Genomic DNA, 19,266 nt, shown 5'->3' on the forward strand with positions numbered 1-19,266 from the left:
AATTGCCTAGAGATTCATCCAAGTTGTGTATCACAAATTCTTTCCTTTCTATTGCTGAGTAGTATTCCTTGGTATGGATGTACCATGGTACTAATCTGCTAGGGCTGCCATAAGAAAATACCACAAACTGGGAGGCTTAAACAACAATTTGTTTTCTCACCATTCTGGTGGCTAAAAGTCTTAAGATTGTTGTGTTGCCGGGATTTGTTTCTTGTGAGTTTTTTTTCTTCCTGGCCTGTAGGTGACCACCTTCTTGCTCTGTTCTTGCATGGCCTTTTTTGGGTGTGCCTGTGGAGAGGGCGAGATCTCTGATGTCTCTTCCTCTTCTTATAAAGACACCAGTCCTATTAGATTAAGGCCCTATACATATGACCCCCTTTAACTTTTATTGCATTCCATAGAGCCTATCTGCAAATCTAGTCACATTGGCATTAGGGTTTTAACACCTGAATTTTAGGGGGACATAGTTCTTCCCATGCTAACATATACACACACACACACACACACAAAAATATTTACACACACACACACACACGCACACATGCATGTATATGTATGTATTTTTAAGATAGAGTCAGCTCTGTCATCTAGGCTGGCGTGCAGTGGTGTGTTCATGGTTCATTGCAACCTCCACTTTCCAGGTGCAAGTGATCCTTCCACCTTAGACTTCTGGGCTGCTGGAACTACAGGCATACACCACCATGCTTGGCTAATTTTTAAATTTTTTGTAGAAATGAGGTCTCACTATATTGCGCAGGTTGGTCTCAAACTCCTGGGCTCAAGCAGTCCTCCCATATCAACCTCCCAAAGTGCTGGAATTACTTCTTTGCCCATTTTTTAGTTGAGTTGCTTCTTTTGGTTGTTGAGTTTTAGGAGTTCTCTATATATTCTGGATATTAATCTCTTGTTAGCTATCTGAAGTCTCTTTTAATCTATAAATTTTTTCCTTTTTTTTCCTCTTGCAATCAATTTGTTGAAGAGATTGTAAGTTTTTATTTCCACACTGTGCTTTGCTCACATTGTGCTCAGTGGTCATAGCTTATTTTTACAAAACAGGCTTGTCTGTTTACAGCCTGAAAAAGGACTGCTGTTTATAGGATACTCCCAAAGGAGCAGGACTATAATGCTGCTGTTGAGTGATGGATCCTAGTTGCATACACCTAACTATAGACCAAATATCTAGACTTTCATCTTTGCATTTGTATGAGATTCAGAATATAGGTACATGAATTAGATTCAGTGGGCGTGAAAGTAAAAGGACATTCCACTGAAATCATGGCTATTAAGAAGCTATCTTGCAGTCATACATTTGTATTTATTTGGCAATTAGGAATCTTTGAATTCACCTTGGTGTTGTGGAAAGGGTACTACATTAGATGTTAGGAGAGCTGAGTCCTGGCATTTCTCCACCATTACCTTCCTGTGTGGGGAGACAAGTCACATCCTCTCTTCAGGGCCTCAGTTTTCTCCTCTACTAAATGTGAGAAATGGATTTGATGATCTTCAAGGTTCTTTTCTGCTATGTCTGGGGTCTGAGTTACCTTTTCAGATTAATTATGAATAAGGTGTCATTCCACTGATTTCACTCTGGAGGAGTATGCTGGAACTTTTTGTATGAAGTTATGTGGTACTGGAATTTACTTTGATGGTCTTAGTCTGTCCTGAGGACTAGATTTGTGATTGGCTTGATGGTAATCCCTGTGACCAGTTATAGGACTTCTTGAAGCAATTGAGCTTCTCCATAACACTCACATTAATTGAGAAAGAATTGGGAATTTCTCATAGCAGTGAGGTTCAAAGAGCAATCTAGTCTTATCCTGATGTGTACCTTCTCTGCTTTCTCTTCCATTCTGTTGGATAGTGAGTGGCATCGTGTTCCAGTGGGGGACTGGTTTGGCATCATGTGGACGACGGTTGTGCCCTGGGCAGACTCTTCCACTGTTTTTCACAGCAAAGGAACCGAGCAGAGTGACAGGTGAGACCCTTATTTCTTTAGTCCTATATTTGTTCTTTGTCAGGAAGTAGAGACATAGACATGCAGAAGAGGGTTAAATGGATTTTTGATTTTGTTATTTCTTGATCTCTCTAACTTTTTCTATTAGTTGGCCTGTTAGTCTTGCTAGCATTTTTTGTGGGCCCAGTAGAAGCAACCCTCTTTGCTGCCAGAATTTGGAGCCCATTGAGGAATAGTTGCAAGTCAGGTAGGTGGAGATTGAAATGGTAACTCTAGAACTGTTAAAAGCTAGGTTGGAAGACATGATTGGGGGTTTGAAGACAGTATATCATCATAGTGAGCCTCTAATTCTGAATCTCAGATTGAATTTACCCATGAAGCACTGGGGTAGATGTGTAGAGTGGGCCCTGCTAAACTTAACGCCTGACCAAGAGGACATGAGGGTGTACCCTCTCTGCAGGCAGGCACACCCCAAAGAGGGAACCCAGGAGGACTGTGCCTCGCATGGCCAGTTCGTTCTCCCAAAAAGGAAGCAGGAGTGAGTGAGGATGTAGACGGGGGGCCAGGAGTGTTCCCATAAGGAAATCTTGCTACGTGAAGATATGAGGAGTAGGTAATATGTGTTTTGCCCATAGGTCTGTTGGTCATTTGGTCTGTATTTTCTCCTTCCTCTCTTTCCCCCTACCCTTCTTCCTCTGTCTGTCTCTCTTTCTTTCTTTCTCTCTGCTCTCTTTTCTCCCTCTGTATACAGCACCATGTCTCTATCTCCTCCTCTTCTCCCTTTTTTTTCCTTTTACTTCGTGACCCAGTTTACCAAGGCTTGGCTGGAAAAACTCATACAGGAGACTCATAACTACTTCTTCTGTCACCTGGAACAAAGCAGGGACTTTTGAGGGTAGTGGGAAGGGGTGGGAAAAGAATAGGGAAGGGTGGGTTGCAGTGGGAGTGATGTAATTGAGTGTTGGGATCATTCTGATTTTCTAAGTCCTGGAGGTGTTCTCTTTCAGCTAGGGGTGGGCTTAGCTTCCCTGAAACCCTGGGTTGAGCTGGGGAGGGTACTCTTAGAAAGGAGAAGGAGGCATAGGATGTGGGACAGGTAGTCCACTTCATATGACATTAGAAACATGTATAATATAAACTTAGACTTCTCAGACATTTTTGTCTTCTTCATCAAGGTGTTCACTTCTCCCTTGGCCTATCCTGCCTTCTCATTTTTATGGGCAAACTGTTACCTCTGCCTGAAATGCCTTTTTCTTTGTGTTCCCTCTGGGGAAAAATTTAAGAATTTTTCTAGGCCTAGCTCAGATACACCTTTCTCAGTAAAGACCTTTTCTTTTCTAGCCTTTACTGCATTAGCTTCACATGCATGGATGGCATAATATATTGTATTATTACGAATTGTCTGTATGTTTTCTCATATGCTAAAGATTATGGACTTTTAAAGGGTGGAAACTGTGTGTCATTTTGCTCTATATTTTAGCACAGGACCTGTTATTAGTAGGAATAAATGTTTTTTATTTTATTTTATTTAAACAACCTGTTTGGTATCTGTTTGGGTGGAGCACAGCTTAGATTCCGAGTTGGTTTGGGGGAATTTTCTGATGAGACATTAGACTGGATTATCAACTTCTAGTCCTCAAAGTCTTTCACTTTTCATCCTCCCGTAGTCACCTCATTGCCAAAGGTTCTGGAGCTGGAACCCTGTTTGTCCCCTCCTCACCTGGCCACTAGGGGCTCAGTACTTCCTCTCTGGTGAAGGTGGGTGAAAACATCTGCTTTGTCCTGTTATCATTCCAGAGGACACTTGAAGGTGTGAGGACCGTTTTATTAAGACAGTGATTAATTAAAAAGAAGTATCAGAAAAAAGAGTTACGGAATAAGTCTGCATCTATCTGCATGCTAGACTGCATGTCAGCACAGTCTGTCTCCACTTTTAGCAGTGTAATTAAGGAAGGAAAAGTGCTGAATTTGGAGAAAGGAGCCCAGTTCAAAATCTGGTTCTGACTGTGTGTTCTTAGGAGGCTTGGGGTTATTTAAGTGCTTGCATCTGATAGCAGCTGAATGTATGAGATGTCATTGCTTCTAGACCCACTCAACCGCTAGAGTTAGGAAACACACACACACACACAGACACACACATTTTTACGTACAGACACCTAAGTGTATTTTTCTCTACTAGAAATCATGAATTTATACTGATTTTTTCAATTACTATCCAGTATTACATGGTTGATTCTAGCCTTTTCCCTTTTCATATCTATACCTTTCCTCCCCACTTTGGGAGTGATGAATCTGGCTCCTTTATCCTGAATATATTTACTTGATTGTTTAATCCCCTGGTGTGTTACCAGGCTCCCTACAGTGCCAGCCATCTTCTTGGCCAGTGCTGCTGACTCAGGCCTGCCTTCACTGGCTGAGTCTCTCCCACACCCAGGTGGTGCTAGCTGAGAGTCCCCTCTCTGCCCGTTTTGTTCTGTTATAAATGTAATTCAAAAGAAAATTTTTTCTTTTGTAGGTCTAGAGAATTCTAAAGCAATGTGTGTTATTGCTGGCTCAGACCACTCAGCTTCGTTAACAGGTAGGTACCAGCTCTTTGACATTGTAACGTACCATTCAGGATTCTGTATGTGACTACCTGAAGTGGAGATATTGAAATTCAGAGGGAGTGTCATAGACTTTGGAGCTAGGATTCTGACACTACCACTGGTATGCTCTTCAGCAAATTACTTTTCCTTTCTGAGACCATCTTCTTGTCTGTAAACGATTTTGTGGGTAGTTATGGGAATTAAATATAATACATATAAATCATGGACAGCAAATACAGGCTCACTTCCATTTCATCTGAGTTTGCTTTCTTAACTACACAGTAAGGATAATAATATCTTCCTCTCAGGGTAATGGTGGTTGTCAAATCATATAAGCAACAGTAAATTTATATATAACATATATGAATAACACAGTGTATTATATAATCATGAGTTCTTTGTAGTTTTCTCATATACCTACGATTATGAGGGCAGAAGCTACTGTCTTATCCATCTAATCTATTTTGGTGTATATTATAACTGTCTAAGCTCTCTACCTGTGTATAATTATTAGCTGTCTAATGTCAAAGTATTTTATCCATCTGTCTTTCTAATCCATTTATCAATTTCCATTTGTCTATCTACTCTGTTTACCTATATATGTTTTATTTATCTTTCATCTTTGTGTCTTAACATCTAATCTATGTATCTATATATCTAACTCTAGATATATATTTTTGTGAATCTATTTTATTTTGTTATATATTTCTCTAATTTATGTATTTCTCTCTATATTTCTCTAATTTCTCTAATTCATCTCTTTGATATGTCTGTTTTCTATCTTAGCTTTTTTTAATCCTACACTGTATCTCTCCCTTTGGCTGTGCATTCATCCTTCCGTTTGAAACACCGAGCCAATACAGTATAAACTGTCTAGTGACTTTTCCTTCCAAGGCAATGAAGCATTTTCTTGAAAGTGAGTTATCCCTTCTCTTTGGCCCACATTGCCCTGACCCCTGCTGGTAGACTGGAGACTATACAGTTGAGAGATTTATTTTTTTAATGTTTGTTTATTTATTTATTTATTTATTTATTTATTTATTTATTTATTTATTTATTTATTTTATTGCATTTTAGGTTTTATAATATTTTGTTTGGTAAGACCTCACAGAGTTGAATGTATTCGATTTTTTAAGCAAAGAAGAGGGACTTCCATACTTAATGTTTTTATGTAGAAATTCAGGTGTGTCCATAATATATGTAAATTAATGATATGCATTCTTTGACATGAAATTTGCAATGGAGTCCAACTAAGTTATTTCAAGAGTATAGGAGCCATAATGTGAGAGTTTAAATGCTTTGCAAATTCTGAGCTGCAGATAATTTGTTACTTAATGAATTCAAAACAACTAATAAAAAAGCATCTACTTTTAACTTGTGTCTCATATCAGGTAGATTTATATATTAATATTTGTTAAAAGTGTTGAGTTGGAATGAATGCCAACTCTAAGGGACTCCACTGGGTATCTGGTCCCTCCCTTCCTTTTACAGAGGAAGGACTGGAGATCTTAGGGTGAGATATGATGTGTTTGTACCCCATAGTCAATGAGGGATGGAGAAGGCATTCTTTTCTGAGAATAAAAGTACACTACAAGGTGTTTCTCTTTTGTTCTAATTAATTTGAAACAACTGATGTTATGTAAACCTAGAGCTTATCTAATTGCTTGCCAACATCAACTTCTTAAAAATTCTTGTTGGTAGCAAATTTATTATTTCATATGTGGGGCACTTTTATTATGGTGTTTTTTATATATAGATATTGAATATTTTTATTAAGATATAGTTTATATATAAGAAATTCACCATTTAAAGTATACAATTTAGTAATTTTTAGTATATTCACAAAGTGAAATGGTTTTTGATATTTTGAAAGTGAGCTAAAACTTGTGGAGCTTAATAGCCCTGCTGGGCATAGTGGCTCACTCCTGTAATCCCAGCACTTTGGAAGGCTGAGGCAGGTGGATCACTTGAGGTCAGGAGTTCAAGACCAGCCTGGCCAACATGGTGAAACCCCATCTCTACTAAAAAATACAAAATTAGCCAGGTGTGGTGGCATGTGCCTGTAACCCAAGCTACTTGGGAGGCTGAGGCAGAAGAATCACTTGAACCCGGCTGACGGAGGTTGCAGTGAGCTGAGATTGTGCCACTGCACTCCAGCCTGGGTGACAGAGCAAAACTCTGTCTCAAAAAAAAAAAAAAAAAAAAAAAAATTGCTAGTCCTTTCTTTCTTCACCTAGTTCAAGCTGTTACACATTGAATTTTGTTCAGTGCTCTTTAGACCTTTTCTCTGGAGTGGTTGTAGATTATGTAACTAATTGGCATTGCAGCAGAATTTAATTTTATCTGCTGAGGCAACAGCATAATGATCCTCATCTGGAAGACAGTTTGTCTTTCAAAAAGATGGTTTAGATGTACTAAGGTAAGTGAAGTCGTTTACACAGGCTTCATCATCAGTGGCATCTTTGTAGCTCACCAGTCCACTTAATGGATTGATACTTTGCTCAGGGGGCTTCTTTGCTATCTTGTAAGAGATCTTTATACTTTGCATACCCTGATGAACTTCGGGAGGTTGCCCTCTCTCTGGGAATGAAATACACCAAATTCACTTCATAGAACTACAGAATGTCAGTGTTGCAGGGTCACCCAAATGACAAAAAGGCTTCACTGATTTACACTCCCTCATTTCAGAGTTGAGGAAACAGACCTAGAATGTGAAGTGATGTGCCCAGTGTCAAACAGTGATCTGGTAGCAGATGGAACTTGAACTGGAGACTTCTGAACCTTAGTCTAATGCCGTTAAATGATGTTGTTTGACTTTCCATCAGTTTTTGGTTATATACTAGACTGCCCTAGGGCAAGTAATACTATAAAGCTTTATTGGGAAGCTACAAAATGCAGTGAAAGCAGAAGACCTGGCCTCTAGTCCCTACTTGACTCCTTATTAACCATGTGATCTTGAAAAGTAATTTAACATCTTCCAGCCTTGATTAATTTATCTTCTAGAACAGTGCTAATAGAAATATAATATGAACCACAAATCAAAAAATAAAAAGAAACAGGTGGGATTAATTTTAATAATATATCTACTTAACCCAGTGTATCCAGAGTATCATTTCAACATGTAACCCATATGAAATTATAATGAGCCACACTCTTTTTTGCATTAAGTCTTTGCAATCTACTGTGTGTTTTTACTTACAATGTATCTTAATTTGGACTAGCCACATTTCAAGTGTTTAATAGCCACATGTAGGTGATGAACTGCTGTATTGGATAGTGCAGTTGTAGATTCTTAGATTATAAGGATTGGAAAAGCTGAGGAGTCATAAACTGATGAGGCATAGTCTAAATTATAGCCTATGGCCCCATTTTATATGGCTTTCATTTACAAAACATTTTGAATGTGAATACCCTTTAGATAGGCATGTACCCTCTGGTTTGCCACAGTCACCTAACAGTTATTCTTGTTTCCAGTGTCTTCAGTCATATTGTCTGCCCTTCTAGACCAACTGCCTTCCCTTCCAATTTTCAGCTGGTGAAACTAAGGCTTAGAGAGGAAGTGATATGTCCAAGGTCAATAGCTAGTTACCAGATCCAGGAATAGAAGCCAGAGTCACTTGACTCTGAATTTGCTCTCTTTCTGTTAAATCACAATGTCAGTCAGTCACATTCCTGCTTATATCACAGGATTTATTGTGAGGTTAAAGCATGCTGAAGTGCCATCCAGATGTGATTCTACAGCATTATATTTTCTGCTAGTCAGGGCATGCAGTGAAATAATCTTATGTTTAAAAAATTTAAGCAATGTATCTTTTAACTTGTTATTTTGAAAAGCTAAAGCAGTTTTTTCCATACAAAAGTTAGTATAGGCATATATTTTAAAAATGTAGAAAATAGAGAAATGTATTTCATACACATGGTAGATGCTGAATAAATATTTGTTGAATGAAAAAATGAAAAGAAAAATAATACATTTTTATTTCTTAAAACTACTAAGAACATTTGGTCTTGTTTTTTATGTATAGAATTTGAAAAAACTTATAATATGTTATTATGCTGTACATGAATTTTGTATCCTGCTTGGTTCCACTCAATGTTGTAGTGTAAGTGTAAAACAACTTCTTTTAACCACTTATTTTTTAGACTTCTGTTATTTTCCATCATTTTGGACTAATGTTCCCTCGCCTCTTTTGTTCCCCTTCTGTGTGTTTAAGATGCTGGAGAGGTGTATGTTTGGGGAAGCAACAAGCATGGGCAACTGGCTACTAAGGCTGCTTTCCTTCCTGTACCTCAGAAAATAGAAGCACATTGTTTCCAGAATGAAAAGGTCACTGCTGTCTGGAGTGGGTGGACACACCTGGTTGCTCAGACAGGTGAGAGAGTAGCGGAGAGCTTATGGTGGGTAAGAGCAGCTGGGGGACAGTTGCTAAGCAGCCATGGGGTTAAGGCTTTTATTGATGAAACTTAAGGATCAGAGATGGGGATTAAGCTTGGGGTTAAGGGTTTTTATTGATGAAAACTTAAGGATCAGAGATGGGGGTACTGGGATGTAGTTCTGCCATCAGCCAGATATGTGGCTTTTCCTCTCAGGGTCACAGGTTTGTACCCAAAAAGGCAAGCCTGGGTTAGGTTAACTCCTTCTAGTCATGAGGTTTTGGGAAGGGATCCATTGCAACAAGCATCATCCAGAAATTTGCCCAGCTTTTTGGGAAGTAAGGAAGTCCTTACTTTGTCGTAGCTGAGGAGATGCCTCTATTTGCATTTCTGTCTAAGTCTAAATTAAAAGCATCAGAAAATGTTAAGTGAAAGATAAATATCTCAAGATTGAGGCAGGAGTATTATTGTGATTCATAGCTGGCATGGTATTCCGATTTAAACTTTTATTGACTCTAGTAAACTCCGTGTATTGGTTCAGCCATCTCATATATTCCCTCAGATGTTATATCATGCCATACAGCTTTTGGCGTCTTCATCTTTTCTTGAATCTTCATTTGTTTCTTTCCCTTAGGGCAATTCTTTCCTGGCTTTCATATTCTTGATTTTGTCCTCAGTTTTGTTTTCTCATGGCCTCTATTCATCTCTGCCTTCCTGCCTGCTGATTTTCACAGAGTTCCCCAGCCAATTTGAAATTCCCAAGATCTGTTATCATGTCAAAGTATTCTGAACGTCAGGGGTCCTCAGGAGTCCTCTTGCCTACTCCTGTCCTGCTTGCTAGCTACACACACATCTCTAGACTCCCAAATACCTAGTGACTCTTATTTCAGGAGTTTCTGGTTTTTGCAGGTTTTCAGGTCAGCTTCAGCTATCCTTGGTAAGTCACACATACTATACATTTCTATACACAATGTAGACTTATGGGCAGTAATATCTATGATGCTTTTAATTGGTTTTTTAAAACATTTCATGATCATTTTGAAATAGAGGGCTGTATACCAAAGATGTATAATAAACTTTCCATATTACTGCTTTAGAGGATGCTCTTAGGAAAGTGTGTCATTCATTAGGAGGAAGGTCATCACTTTCTTCAAAGAGATTCAGATTGCTTGAAGATTGGGCTTATCTACAGAACCTTTTCCTAAAGAGACTCACTGAGCTTAGTAGCTAGGTTTTGTGTGTGTGTGCAATTGTTCATATCTGTCTTTTGTTTCAGACAATAAGCTCTGCGTGGGAAGCCACAAGATTAATCTTGCTCACTTCTGTATTTCCACTGCTTATTAGAGGGTGTGCTTGTTGTCCTGCATCAAACTCTTTACAGTTAAAAGAGACTACACATACACAAATGCATACAAGACAGGGTAGATAGCTAGGATTTTTGACCTCTTTCCTGGGACTTAAATGTTCATGAACAGAAAGCTTCTTTGTCTCTTTGGATTCTGGAGTCCAACCAAATAGGTTAATGTTTATTAGGCACCTATTGAGCAATGTCTTAAGCCTTGGAGAAATGGAGCAGAAAAGACATGGGCTGTATCTTCCCACTAGAATATGTAGATAGGTGTAAGTCTAAGAATATAGAGATGGAAAACTTTATCATCCATCCGTCTTACAAATGGTGAGGGTCTTTTTATGTACTATACTTTGTACTAGATGTAAATCTTGCCCTTAAGGAGTCCACTGTCCACTAGGAGTGATAGACCTATAATAAAATTTTACTACATTTCAGAATGAGATGTGCAACAATAGAGCTAAGTACAACATGCAAAAGTCGCATAGAAATTAGCAGTAGTCTTGAGTGATTGGGTGTTCACAGGTAGGCGTTTCAGGGTTAGTCAGGCTTCAAAGAATTGCAGTACATTAAAATACACTTACTACCAAATGGTGGTGAATTGGTTGAATCTGTCAGTAAACCCTTTAACTAGTTAGGTAGTTGACTAATGAAAGGTATAAAGGTGTTCCTTCTTTGATTTTAGCTTTGAAGCATTATAACTGATGTGATTCCCACATCTGGGCCAGCAGCCCAGCCCCTGGGATGGGAGGTTGGCACCCGTGTCTCTGATACTGTCTAAGTCACCCCAGCTGCTCTGGAGCTCAGCTTCAGGTTTCTATCTCCTTTCGAGAGCATGATTTTTTGGTAGTGCTCTGTTTAATTAGCTTGTTAATTCAGATTGCTTGTTTTTGTACATTGACACTTTCTCCTTTATCCTAAGTCCAGAATGGTTAAATCTGGGATATTTGAATGTCCTGGTTTTTGTACTGAATTTTGGGTAAATGAGAGTTTCCTGTTATTTGATTCACCAATTTTGTGTTCCTTCTAGCAGCAGTGGAAGCCTGTGCTCTGGCCGAGTGTCATTGAGAAGAAACACCCAGGGCTTCTATCTAATCAGACTCAGCTGCTCACATTAATGGGAATAAGATTTTCTCACAGGGTCAGAAGAAGCTCATTAGTGGAACAAGGAGTTATTTGGCTTTAGTTGTTTTCACAAGCTCCAGTGGTGAATTGTTCCTGGGATGTACTTGCAGGCCACATCAGTCCAGAGGCTGCTCTCCATCTCATTCTGGGAGGCATTAGTTGTGTGATATTAATTAAAAAAAGAGTTTATGCACAGACACTACTGGCATCTAATGGGCAGAGGCCAGGGATGCTGTTAAACATCCTACAGTGCAAGGGCAGCACCCTATAACAAAGAAGTATCTAGCCCCAAATGTTAATAGTGTCAAGATTAAGAAATGCTGCTCAATACTGGACATCCCCAGTGGTAGGTGCTTAGCTAGGGCAGTTCACGTGGTATCAGAATAACTTTATAGACTGTCTATATGAGAATTTGGGATGTGTTCTCTGCCCTCCCCTCTCAGGAGTCTGATGCCTGCCTGCAGAGTTTTGTGATGGAAAAATACTTTTCTCTGTTAGTCAGAGGCACTTGGAAGGAGTCCAGGAGAACCTGTTCTAATCTGGGAGAGTTGGCAAGGGTACCTGTGTCTCAGGCTTGTGGTGCTGCATTCTAGAAACCTTTCCCAAGCTGCTTAATGTCCCTGATCATTGTTCTTGGGAACTTCATGGGACTCCTGGGTGACTTTATCCAGGCTCAGTGACCTGCAGCTGTCTCATCTGAGATTCATGGTTTCCTGGCTGGAGGTGCTTCTAGTGAGAGTTGGATCTGGGTGCCTTCCTAGTTTGGTGACCTTAATTAAGTCACTTTACCTGTCTAGGCCTCAGTTTCCTCAACTGAGGAAAAAACCTGCCTGCATTCTACATGGGGCTCCTGTCATGTTCAAATGAACGAATCTGTGAAAGATCCCAACTATTTTAAATGCATACATAAGTGATGATTGCTTGAGATTGAGATATGTAAGTAAATTAAAGAGTTAGTAGTTGCTTTTAGAAAGACTTCTATTTCCAGAGGGTTAATGCGACCTTGAGACTACTAGCCTCAAAGCTCATGAGCTGGCCAGGGGTGCCATACTCAATATCAGACTCTGACAAGCAAAGTTTCCTAAAGTCTTTTACTTGCATGCAATAGGCAAGTGGCTTTTTCATATTAACAGTTTGGAAGATTTTTCTAGTTTAATTGGCAATATTACCTACTAAAATTCATGGTACTCATCCCAATTTGTAATTGTATACATCTCTTTGTATTCTTATTTGTTTAATGTCTAGACTGTAAATTACACAAGAGCAGTATCTGTTTTGTTCATGGCCATCTCCTCAGCATCTGGCACAGGCCTGACACATAACAGATGGTCAGTAACTAAATGCTGAATGAATGAATAAATGACAAAGTAGAGAAAAACCTGGGCTTTGAAGTCAAATAGGCCAAAGCTTGAATCTTAGCTCTGTTAACCTACTGACTGTGTGACTGTGGGCAGCTCCACCGCTCTCTGTCTCCATTGTCACCACCGTAGTTCAGCCCACTGTCACCTCTTAACTGAATCCTGCAGTAGCCTCTAACTGGTGTCCTGGTCTTCCCATATTTACTCCTTGATATAATTTGGATGTGTGTCCACACCCAAATCTCATATTGAAATGTAATCCCCAGTGTTGGAGGTGGGGCCTGGTGGGAGGTGATTGGATCGTGACATAACAGATGGTCAGTAACTAAGTGCTGAATGAATAAATAAATGGCATAGTAGAGAAAAACCTGGACTTTGAAGTCAGATAGACCAAGGCTTGAATCTTAGCTCTGTTAACCTACTGATTGTGGGTAGATGTCTCATGAATGGTTTAGTACCATTCTTCTTGGTACTGTCCTTGCCATTGTGAGAAAGTTCTCATGAGATCTGGTAGTTTAAAAGTGTGTAGCATTTTCCCCCTCACTCTCTTGCTTCTGCTCTTGCCAGATGATGTGCATGCTCCCACTTCCCCTTCCACCATGATTGTATGCTTCCAGAGGTCTCCCCAGAAGCTAATGCTGGAGCTATGCTTCCTGTACAGCCTACAGAACCATAAGCCAATTAAACGTCTTCCCTTTATTAATTACCCAGTCTTAACTGTTCTTTATAGCAATGTGAGAATGGACTAATAAACTCCCTCTCCCCTCCAGCCCATTCTTCATACCCCAGTTGAAAGATCTTTTCAAACCCAGTTTGTCACATTCAGATGGCTTTCTATTGCTCTTATGATACAAATATAATCCTTAGTGGTCCTATAGGTCCTGAGTGATCTGCTCTCTGCTGACCTTTCCAGTCCAATTTGTCACCATGCTAATTCTTGATCCCTATCTGATGTGCACTCAGGTCTTTGCTTGGTCCCTTGAAGGCATCATTCATTTCTATTTCCTCTATTTGGCCACTTATCCATGCACCTCTTCATTTTGACTTAGTTAAATCCTTTTTTTTTTTTTAAATCTTAACCCTCAACTTAGGCATCTCCTCCTCGGGGAGAACGTCTCTTGACATTGCTGACTAGTTACTTTTCCTTTTTCTATTCTCATAGCACCATAAACCTCTCTTTTGTGCTATTTTTTGGTAGCATTCTTTGACTAATTTCCTTCATACTAGACTGTAAGCTCCATGAAGGCAAGAGCCATATTTGCTTTTGCCTACCTAAGACATGTTGGACAAATGAAAAAACCCAATTTCTTTAAACTTATTTCCTTATTAGGAAAATGGGGAAATAAGTGCTGACCTAATATGAGGATTGAAAGAGATGATGTATTAAAGCATCCAGCACAGGACTGGGCTCATGTGTCTTTTTAAGACCCATTAGCTCCCACTACTTTTTTGGAAACTCTTGAGCTCTCTGGAGATCACATGCTCCATTTAATCTCTTTATGTCAGAGGTCTCTGCTGGACTGGATATGAATGTCTCTGGATGGGTAACAAGTTGATTCAGGACTCTCCTGAAGAGTGCAGAAAGATCAGTGCTTACAAATGCTAAGTGCTGGTTGCATATTAGAATTTCAAAGGGAATGATTTATACAAGATCTAAACCTTAATGTGGAGTTGGTCAGAATGTCTACAATCTGGTTGCTTTTGGGATGCTGGAAGCTTTCCCTGAATCATACAGTATCCCAAAGTAGCCTTGTGGTCTTATAAGGGATATGGATTGACAAAGTGAGAACATATACAGAGAGTTCTTTGACATTCTTTACTTTCTTCAGTGTCACCTTAAAAAGCCCAAGAGTCTTGGAAGTTTTAGAGAATCGATGGAAGAAGCAACTTCCCCACTTTGCAAATGAAAAAAGCTGAAACCAAGAGGAGAGAAAGTGACTTTATGGCAACATTTAAGCTAGAAATAGAGTCCTACTTTCCAGTGAAATTTTCCCCCTTCCACTCTGTCCTCTTGATTTGTGGTTATATCCTTTTGATTGAGATTTTTTTTATTCTTTTGTTTTCCTAAGGAGGGGAATTGTATAGTACATGTGAAAGGGACTAGCTGTTAGCCACTCTTTCAAATGTCACAGCCCAAGAAATATTTTACTGCATTTGATGTCTAAGCATTAGTGAAATTCAAGCCCAGCCATTGATTCACACTAAACTGAGTTTATAAATATACCTAATGCTGATTTTTCTGTTTTGGGGCCAAGATCCTTTTCAGAATAGGGTGACAGTGTACATTACTCCATCTTCTTTGGGACCATATATCATGAAACTTCAACCAAGCTCAGGGAGATTCTGACCTCATGGGCTCTATTTAAAGCAAGTGCTTTGGAACTAAGGATGCTTGTGCTTTAAGACTTTGAAAACCCAATGGGTGAAAGCCAAACTGAGCCCAAAGGCTTATTTTGAAATACTTTTTGATTATTATTAAAGTCATGAGTTTTTATCCTAGAATCCTTAGACTGTCAGTAATGGATGGAAACTCTTAGAGATCATCTGGCCTTACTTCCTCAGTTTAGCAATGTGAAAACAGGGCTAAATAGGGGAGGCACAATGAGTGGGTGAAGGAGCTAGGACCAGAACTCAATCAAGTCTCATGACTCTCAGTACAGTGCTATTTTTGCCTTGTTACGTTCTTTCCAGAGATGATGAGGAAGTGTGGACGACTTAAGTAGTCAAATGCAGGGACCTGAACCAGGAATGATAGTTCCTTCTGTATAAGAAGTTCTGCTTTGGCTAGGCATGGTGGCTCACATCTATAATTCCAACACTTTGGGAGGCTGAGGCAGGTGGATCTCTTGAGCCTAGGTGTTTGAGATCAGCCTGAGCAATATGGTAAAAGCCTGTCTCTACAAAAAAATAATAAAAAAAGTTAGCTGGGTGTGGTGGTGCATGCCTGTGGTCCCAGCTACTTGGGAGGCTGGGGCAGGAGGACGGCTTGAGCCTAGGAGCTGTAGGTTGCAGTAAGCCAAGACTGCGCCACTGCACTCCAGCCTGGGTGACAGAGAGAGACCTTATCTCAAAGAGAGAGAGAAAAAAATAGTTCTGCTTCAAGAAAACAGTGATTCTTACCCATAGCGTGTAGCCATAGATTCCTTTAAGGATATGTGTGTGGAGTAGAAACTGGGAAATGGTGCCTGAGAAGTGAGGGTCAGGAGCCCATTGTGGGATTCACAGAAGCAGCTGCATTTCCATTTATGAGAATGCAACAGCAATAATAACCTTCACAGATCACCTTTATCACCATAAAGTACTTTCACATCCATATTTTCATATGAAGTTGGCAAGATGAGTATTATCCTTACTTCACAGATAAGTCCCTAATTGGTTAACAGCAGTACCCCGATTCATGTAGATGGACAGAGCTAAAACTTGAATCCCATCCTTTGTCCTCAAGCCTGCTATTCCAATTCCAGATCGTGTGTTTCTCAGAGAGCTCTAACTCATCAGCTAAACTTCTTTTAATCTTCAAAGAAGCATCTTTTCCCAACTTTTGCCAGTGATACTACATTTCAGCAAGCCATTGGAAGGAAATTCATAGGCATCTTTAGTCCTTTAGCAGATATTTGTGGAATGCTTCCCTATATGCATATAGCACTATGCTACAGAATACAGGGGAATATAAAATCCAGAACCACCTTTAGGAAACTTGTGGTTGGATGAACAATTAAATATTTAGTATAAGAATGAAAAGAATGTGGCCAAGGGCCAAAGGAGTGGCCCAGACACTGCAGGCTCTAGGATTTCAGGGGAAGGAGAGGTCAGTGTGGGTGAGGTTGGTCAGGGAAGGGTGTGAAATTGTGGTTGGGCTTTGGGAAGGTCACTTTTTAATAGATGGAGGGGTTGACTTGGTTCTCTTGCTTTCTCTTTGTCCTCTGGCAAGACAGTAAAGTCTCTGGCCCCCTTTCTTCCATCTGGGCAATACACCGACATAATGATCTTTAAGGGTCATTCCAGCTCTGAAATTCTATCCTATAAAAAATAAAACTGGCCTAAAGAAATAGTCATAGGTGCATTCACAGATTAAGTATAATACCATTTGCTGCAGCCTAATTTATAATGACAAAAAACAAAGGTATGGCAACAAATGAAATTGAAGAGAGATTGTTAAACAAATTATGGCAGAACTATATGTTGGAATATTATATTATCATTAAATAGAATGTTTTAGAAGGATATTTAATAATGGAATACGCTCATAGTATAGTAAGTGAAAAGAATAGATGAACCATACTGAAACTTCTAATTTGTTGAAAGAAAAATGTTTGTGTAGAAAAGACTAGAAGGAAATGGGCCAGAATATTATTTTTGATTGGTGGGATTATGAGTGAATTTTGTTTTCTATGCTGAATTTTGAATATTCTCAATCTGATTATATCTCCTGTAAATACTACTTTAAAGTTAATGAATAAAATCACTTACCCTTTGGTGCAAGAGACCGGCTCCTTTGCCATCTATTCCTGTTAATATGTCCTTGACAGGTCACTTGCACGGGCCTCAAATGGGAGGTCGCATGGAAGAGAGGCAAGATGCTTTAGCAGGAGGCAGGAAAGCGGCCATCTATTTTTGGCTCAGTCATGAGTCAGCTTTGTGACTTTGGGTAAGTCCCTCCAGAACATCCCTGAAGCCTCAATTTCCTCATCTGAAGAGGGGAGTTGGAGGTCACAAAAGGTCCTTTGAGTTGTAAAATATATTTGTTCCTAAAGATGGATAACTATTCCACTGTTGTGGAACTAAGAAGCCTCTTTGGCTCCTTGAGTCTGGCCTCCTTGTTTTCTCTCCGGCTCCCCTGCTGTTGGGCTTTGCTGGCTGCAGGCTTATTTCAGGGTGAAATGAAGTAGAAGTTTAGTGATGGGGTGCTGAGCAGGCAGGGTATAATGACAGCATTGAACCACTAGAGGGAAGCATTGTTTGATTATTTTCCCTTTTCCCATTTTTAGTGCTGTGTCTGTAGGTGAAGATTAGCCTTGATTTGCCTGGGGGTTTCAAATTCTAGCATTTTAGAATTAAAAGGACTTTGAAGATTATCCAGTAAAACCCCAGTATACTGCAGATATGAGATGATAGAGGCTGGAAAACGCAAGCGACCTAGTTAAAGTCGCACAATGTGTTTTTTCAGGGTCTACACTATAAAGGAAGGCTGCAGACAGAGCCAAGGGTGTGATCAGTGAGTCCACAAAGAATTGACAGGTCCTATGTTGTGCAGAAACCTACAGGATCTATTTGTATACTTGTAGTCACTGAACTCCTCTGGCCAGGTGTCAAGACGCCTGGAGACAGAGAAGAAAAGATATAACCCTGCCCCGAGGAGCTGCTGTCTGTCAGGGGGAAGCACACACAAACAGACGATGCTACCTAACCCAGGTGTCTTCCCCACTATTTGGTGATCTGCCTGGTCTAGGATCCAGACTGTAGTGGTGGCTTGAAGCCTGGTTTATGGAAGACCCTGCAGGTGTTCTTATGAATGATGACTTCCAAGATTAGGGAGATACATTGTGTACCCCAAGTTTGTATTTCCAGTTAATTTCTGCAAGCAGTGCTTAGCGTGCCATGCCTTACCATTTCTTGAGGTTTCCAAGGAATCCTGGCAGTTTTTTTCCCCCACTTCAAACAGCTTTGTTCCTTGGCTCTAGGCTGACTTTATTTTTGGTTTGCAGGTGCCCACCAGCCCTAAACATTGTGGTAAAGTGAAATCGTGTACTGGCCTGGAAGCCAGGCAGCTCTGTGACCTTGCGCAGGTTACCTTCTCTCTTTGAGAAGGGAGGTCATGCTCTTAGCTGCAGTTGTGTCATCTCTGCTAGACAGATGAAGTTTTGTTGTTATATTTGGATTTTGTGTTTGGCAGTGAATACCCATTGATCTGTGGTCAAGAGAAGAGTAGTGTGTATGCACCTGAAGCAGAAGCAAGAGTCGCCCTCTGAAGTGGATATATTCTACAAGGGGCTGGGCCTGCAGGGCCACCAGATGGCAGCAGTAGGCAGCCCAACAGCCTTGAGATGAGGCCTGTAGGGTCATCATCTGGAATTAGCTAGGTCAGAGCTGAAGTGGCCCCTAGAGGTCACCCAGGCCCTCCCCCTTTTTGTATTGATGGGAGAACTTAGCTCCAGAAAGGGAAAAGGGCCTGCCTAAGGTCACACCTTGAGTTAATAGCTGATAGTCCTTGCTCTTAAAAGGAACTGAGATTGGTCTGACCTCTAGCTGGCTGCCCCATGGAAATCCAGGGGACAAGGGCCAGTGAGCCATCTGTGAGACAGGACCTGGCAGTGGCAGTTAACTGTCTGCCTTCTTCCCTATTTCTTCAAGGGCCTGGTCTTAATGATTTTCACCTTCTCACTCACAGCAAATGCAATGTGCATGTCTTTTCTGCTCGTTTCTACTCTGTCCAGTTCTCCTCAGTTTTCTGGGCCAAGGCTTCCCATCATGCTGTGCAATGGATGGAATTAGGGGTCACCTCTTAAGCCCTATGCCCAACAG

General features: G+C 40.2%; 1 protein-coding gene across 5 annotated transcripts in view; it reads left to right on the forward strand.

Moving 5' to 3' along the window:
• SERGEF (secretion regulating guanine nucleotide exchange factor) overlaps positions 1 to 19,266 on the forward strand; it is a 225,808-nt gene that overhangs the window by 13,833 nt on the left and 192,709 nt on the right. For 4 of the 5 annotated variants that reach the window (XM_012456543.2, XM_064365129.1, XM_064365131.1 and 1 more), the window contains exons 6-8: positions 1,862 to 1,975; positions 4,470 to 4,532; positions 8,754 to 8,912. In XM_012456543.2, the coding sequence (XP_012311966.2) occupies positions 1,862 to 1,975; positions 4,470 to 4,532; positions 8,754 to 8,912 (336 nt within the window). The remainder of the gene's footprint in view (positions 1 to 1,861; positions 1,976 to 4,469; positions 4,533 to 8,753; positions 8,913 to 19,266) is intronic. The other variant, XM_012456544.2, reaches the window with a different exon arrangement.

Source organism: Aotus nancymaae, unplaced genomic scaffold, assembly GCF_030222135.1.
Source record: "Aotus nancymaae isolate 86718 unplaced genomic scaffold, 86718_ANA_hifiasm-v0.15.2.pri h1tg000059l, whole genome shotgun sequence".
In the NCBI taxonomy this organism is placed as follows: Eukaryota; Metazoa; Chordata; class Mammalia; order Primates; family Aotidae; genus Aotus; species Aotus nancymaae.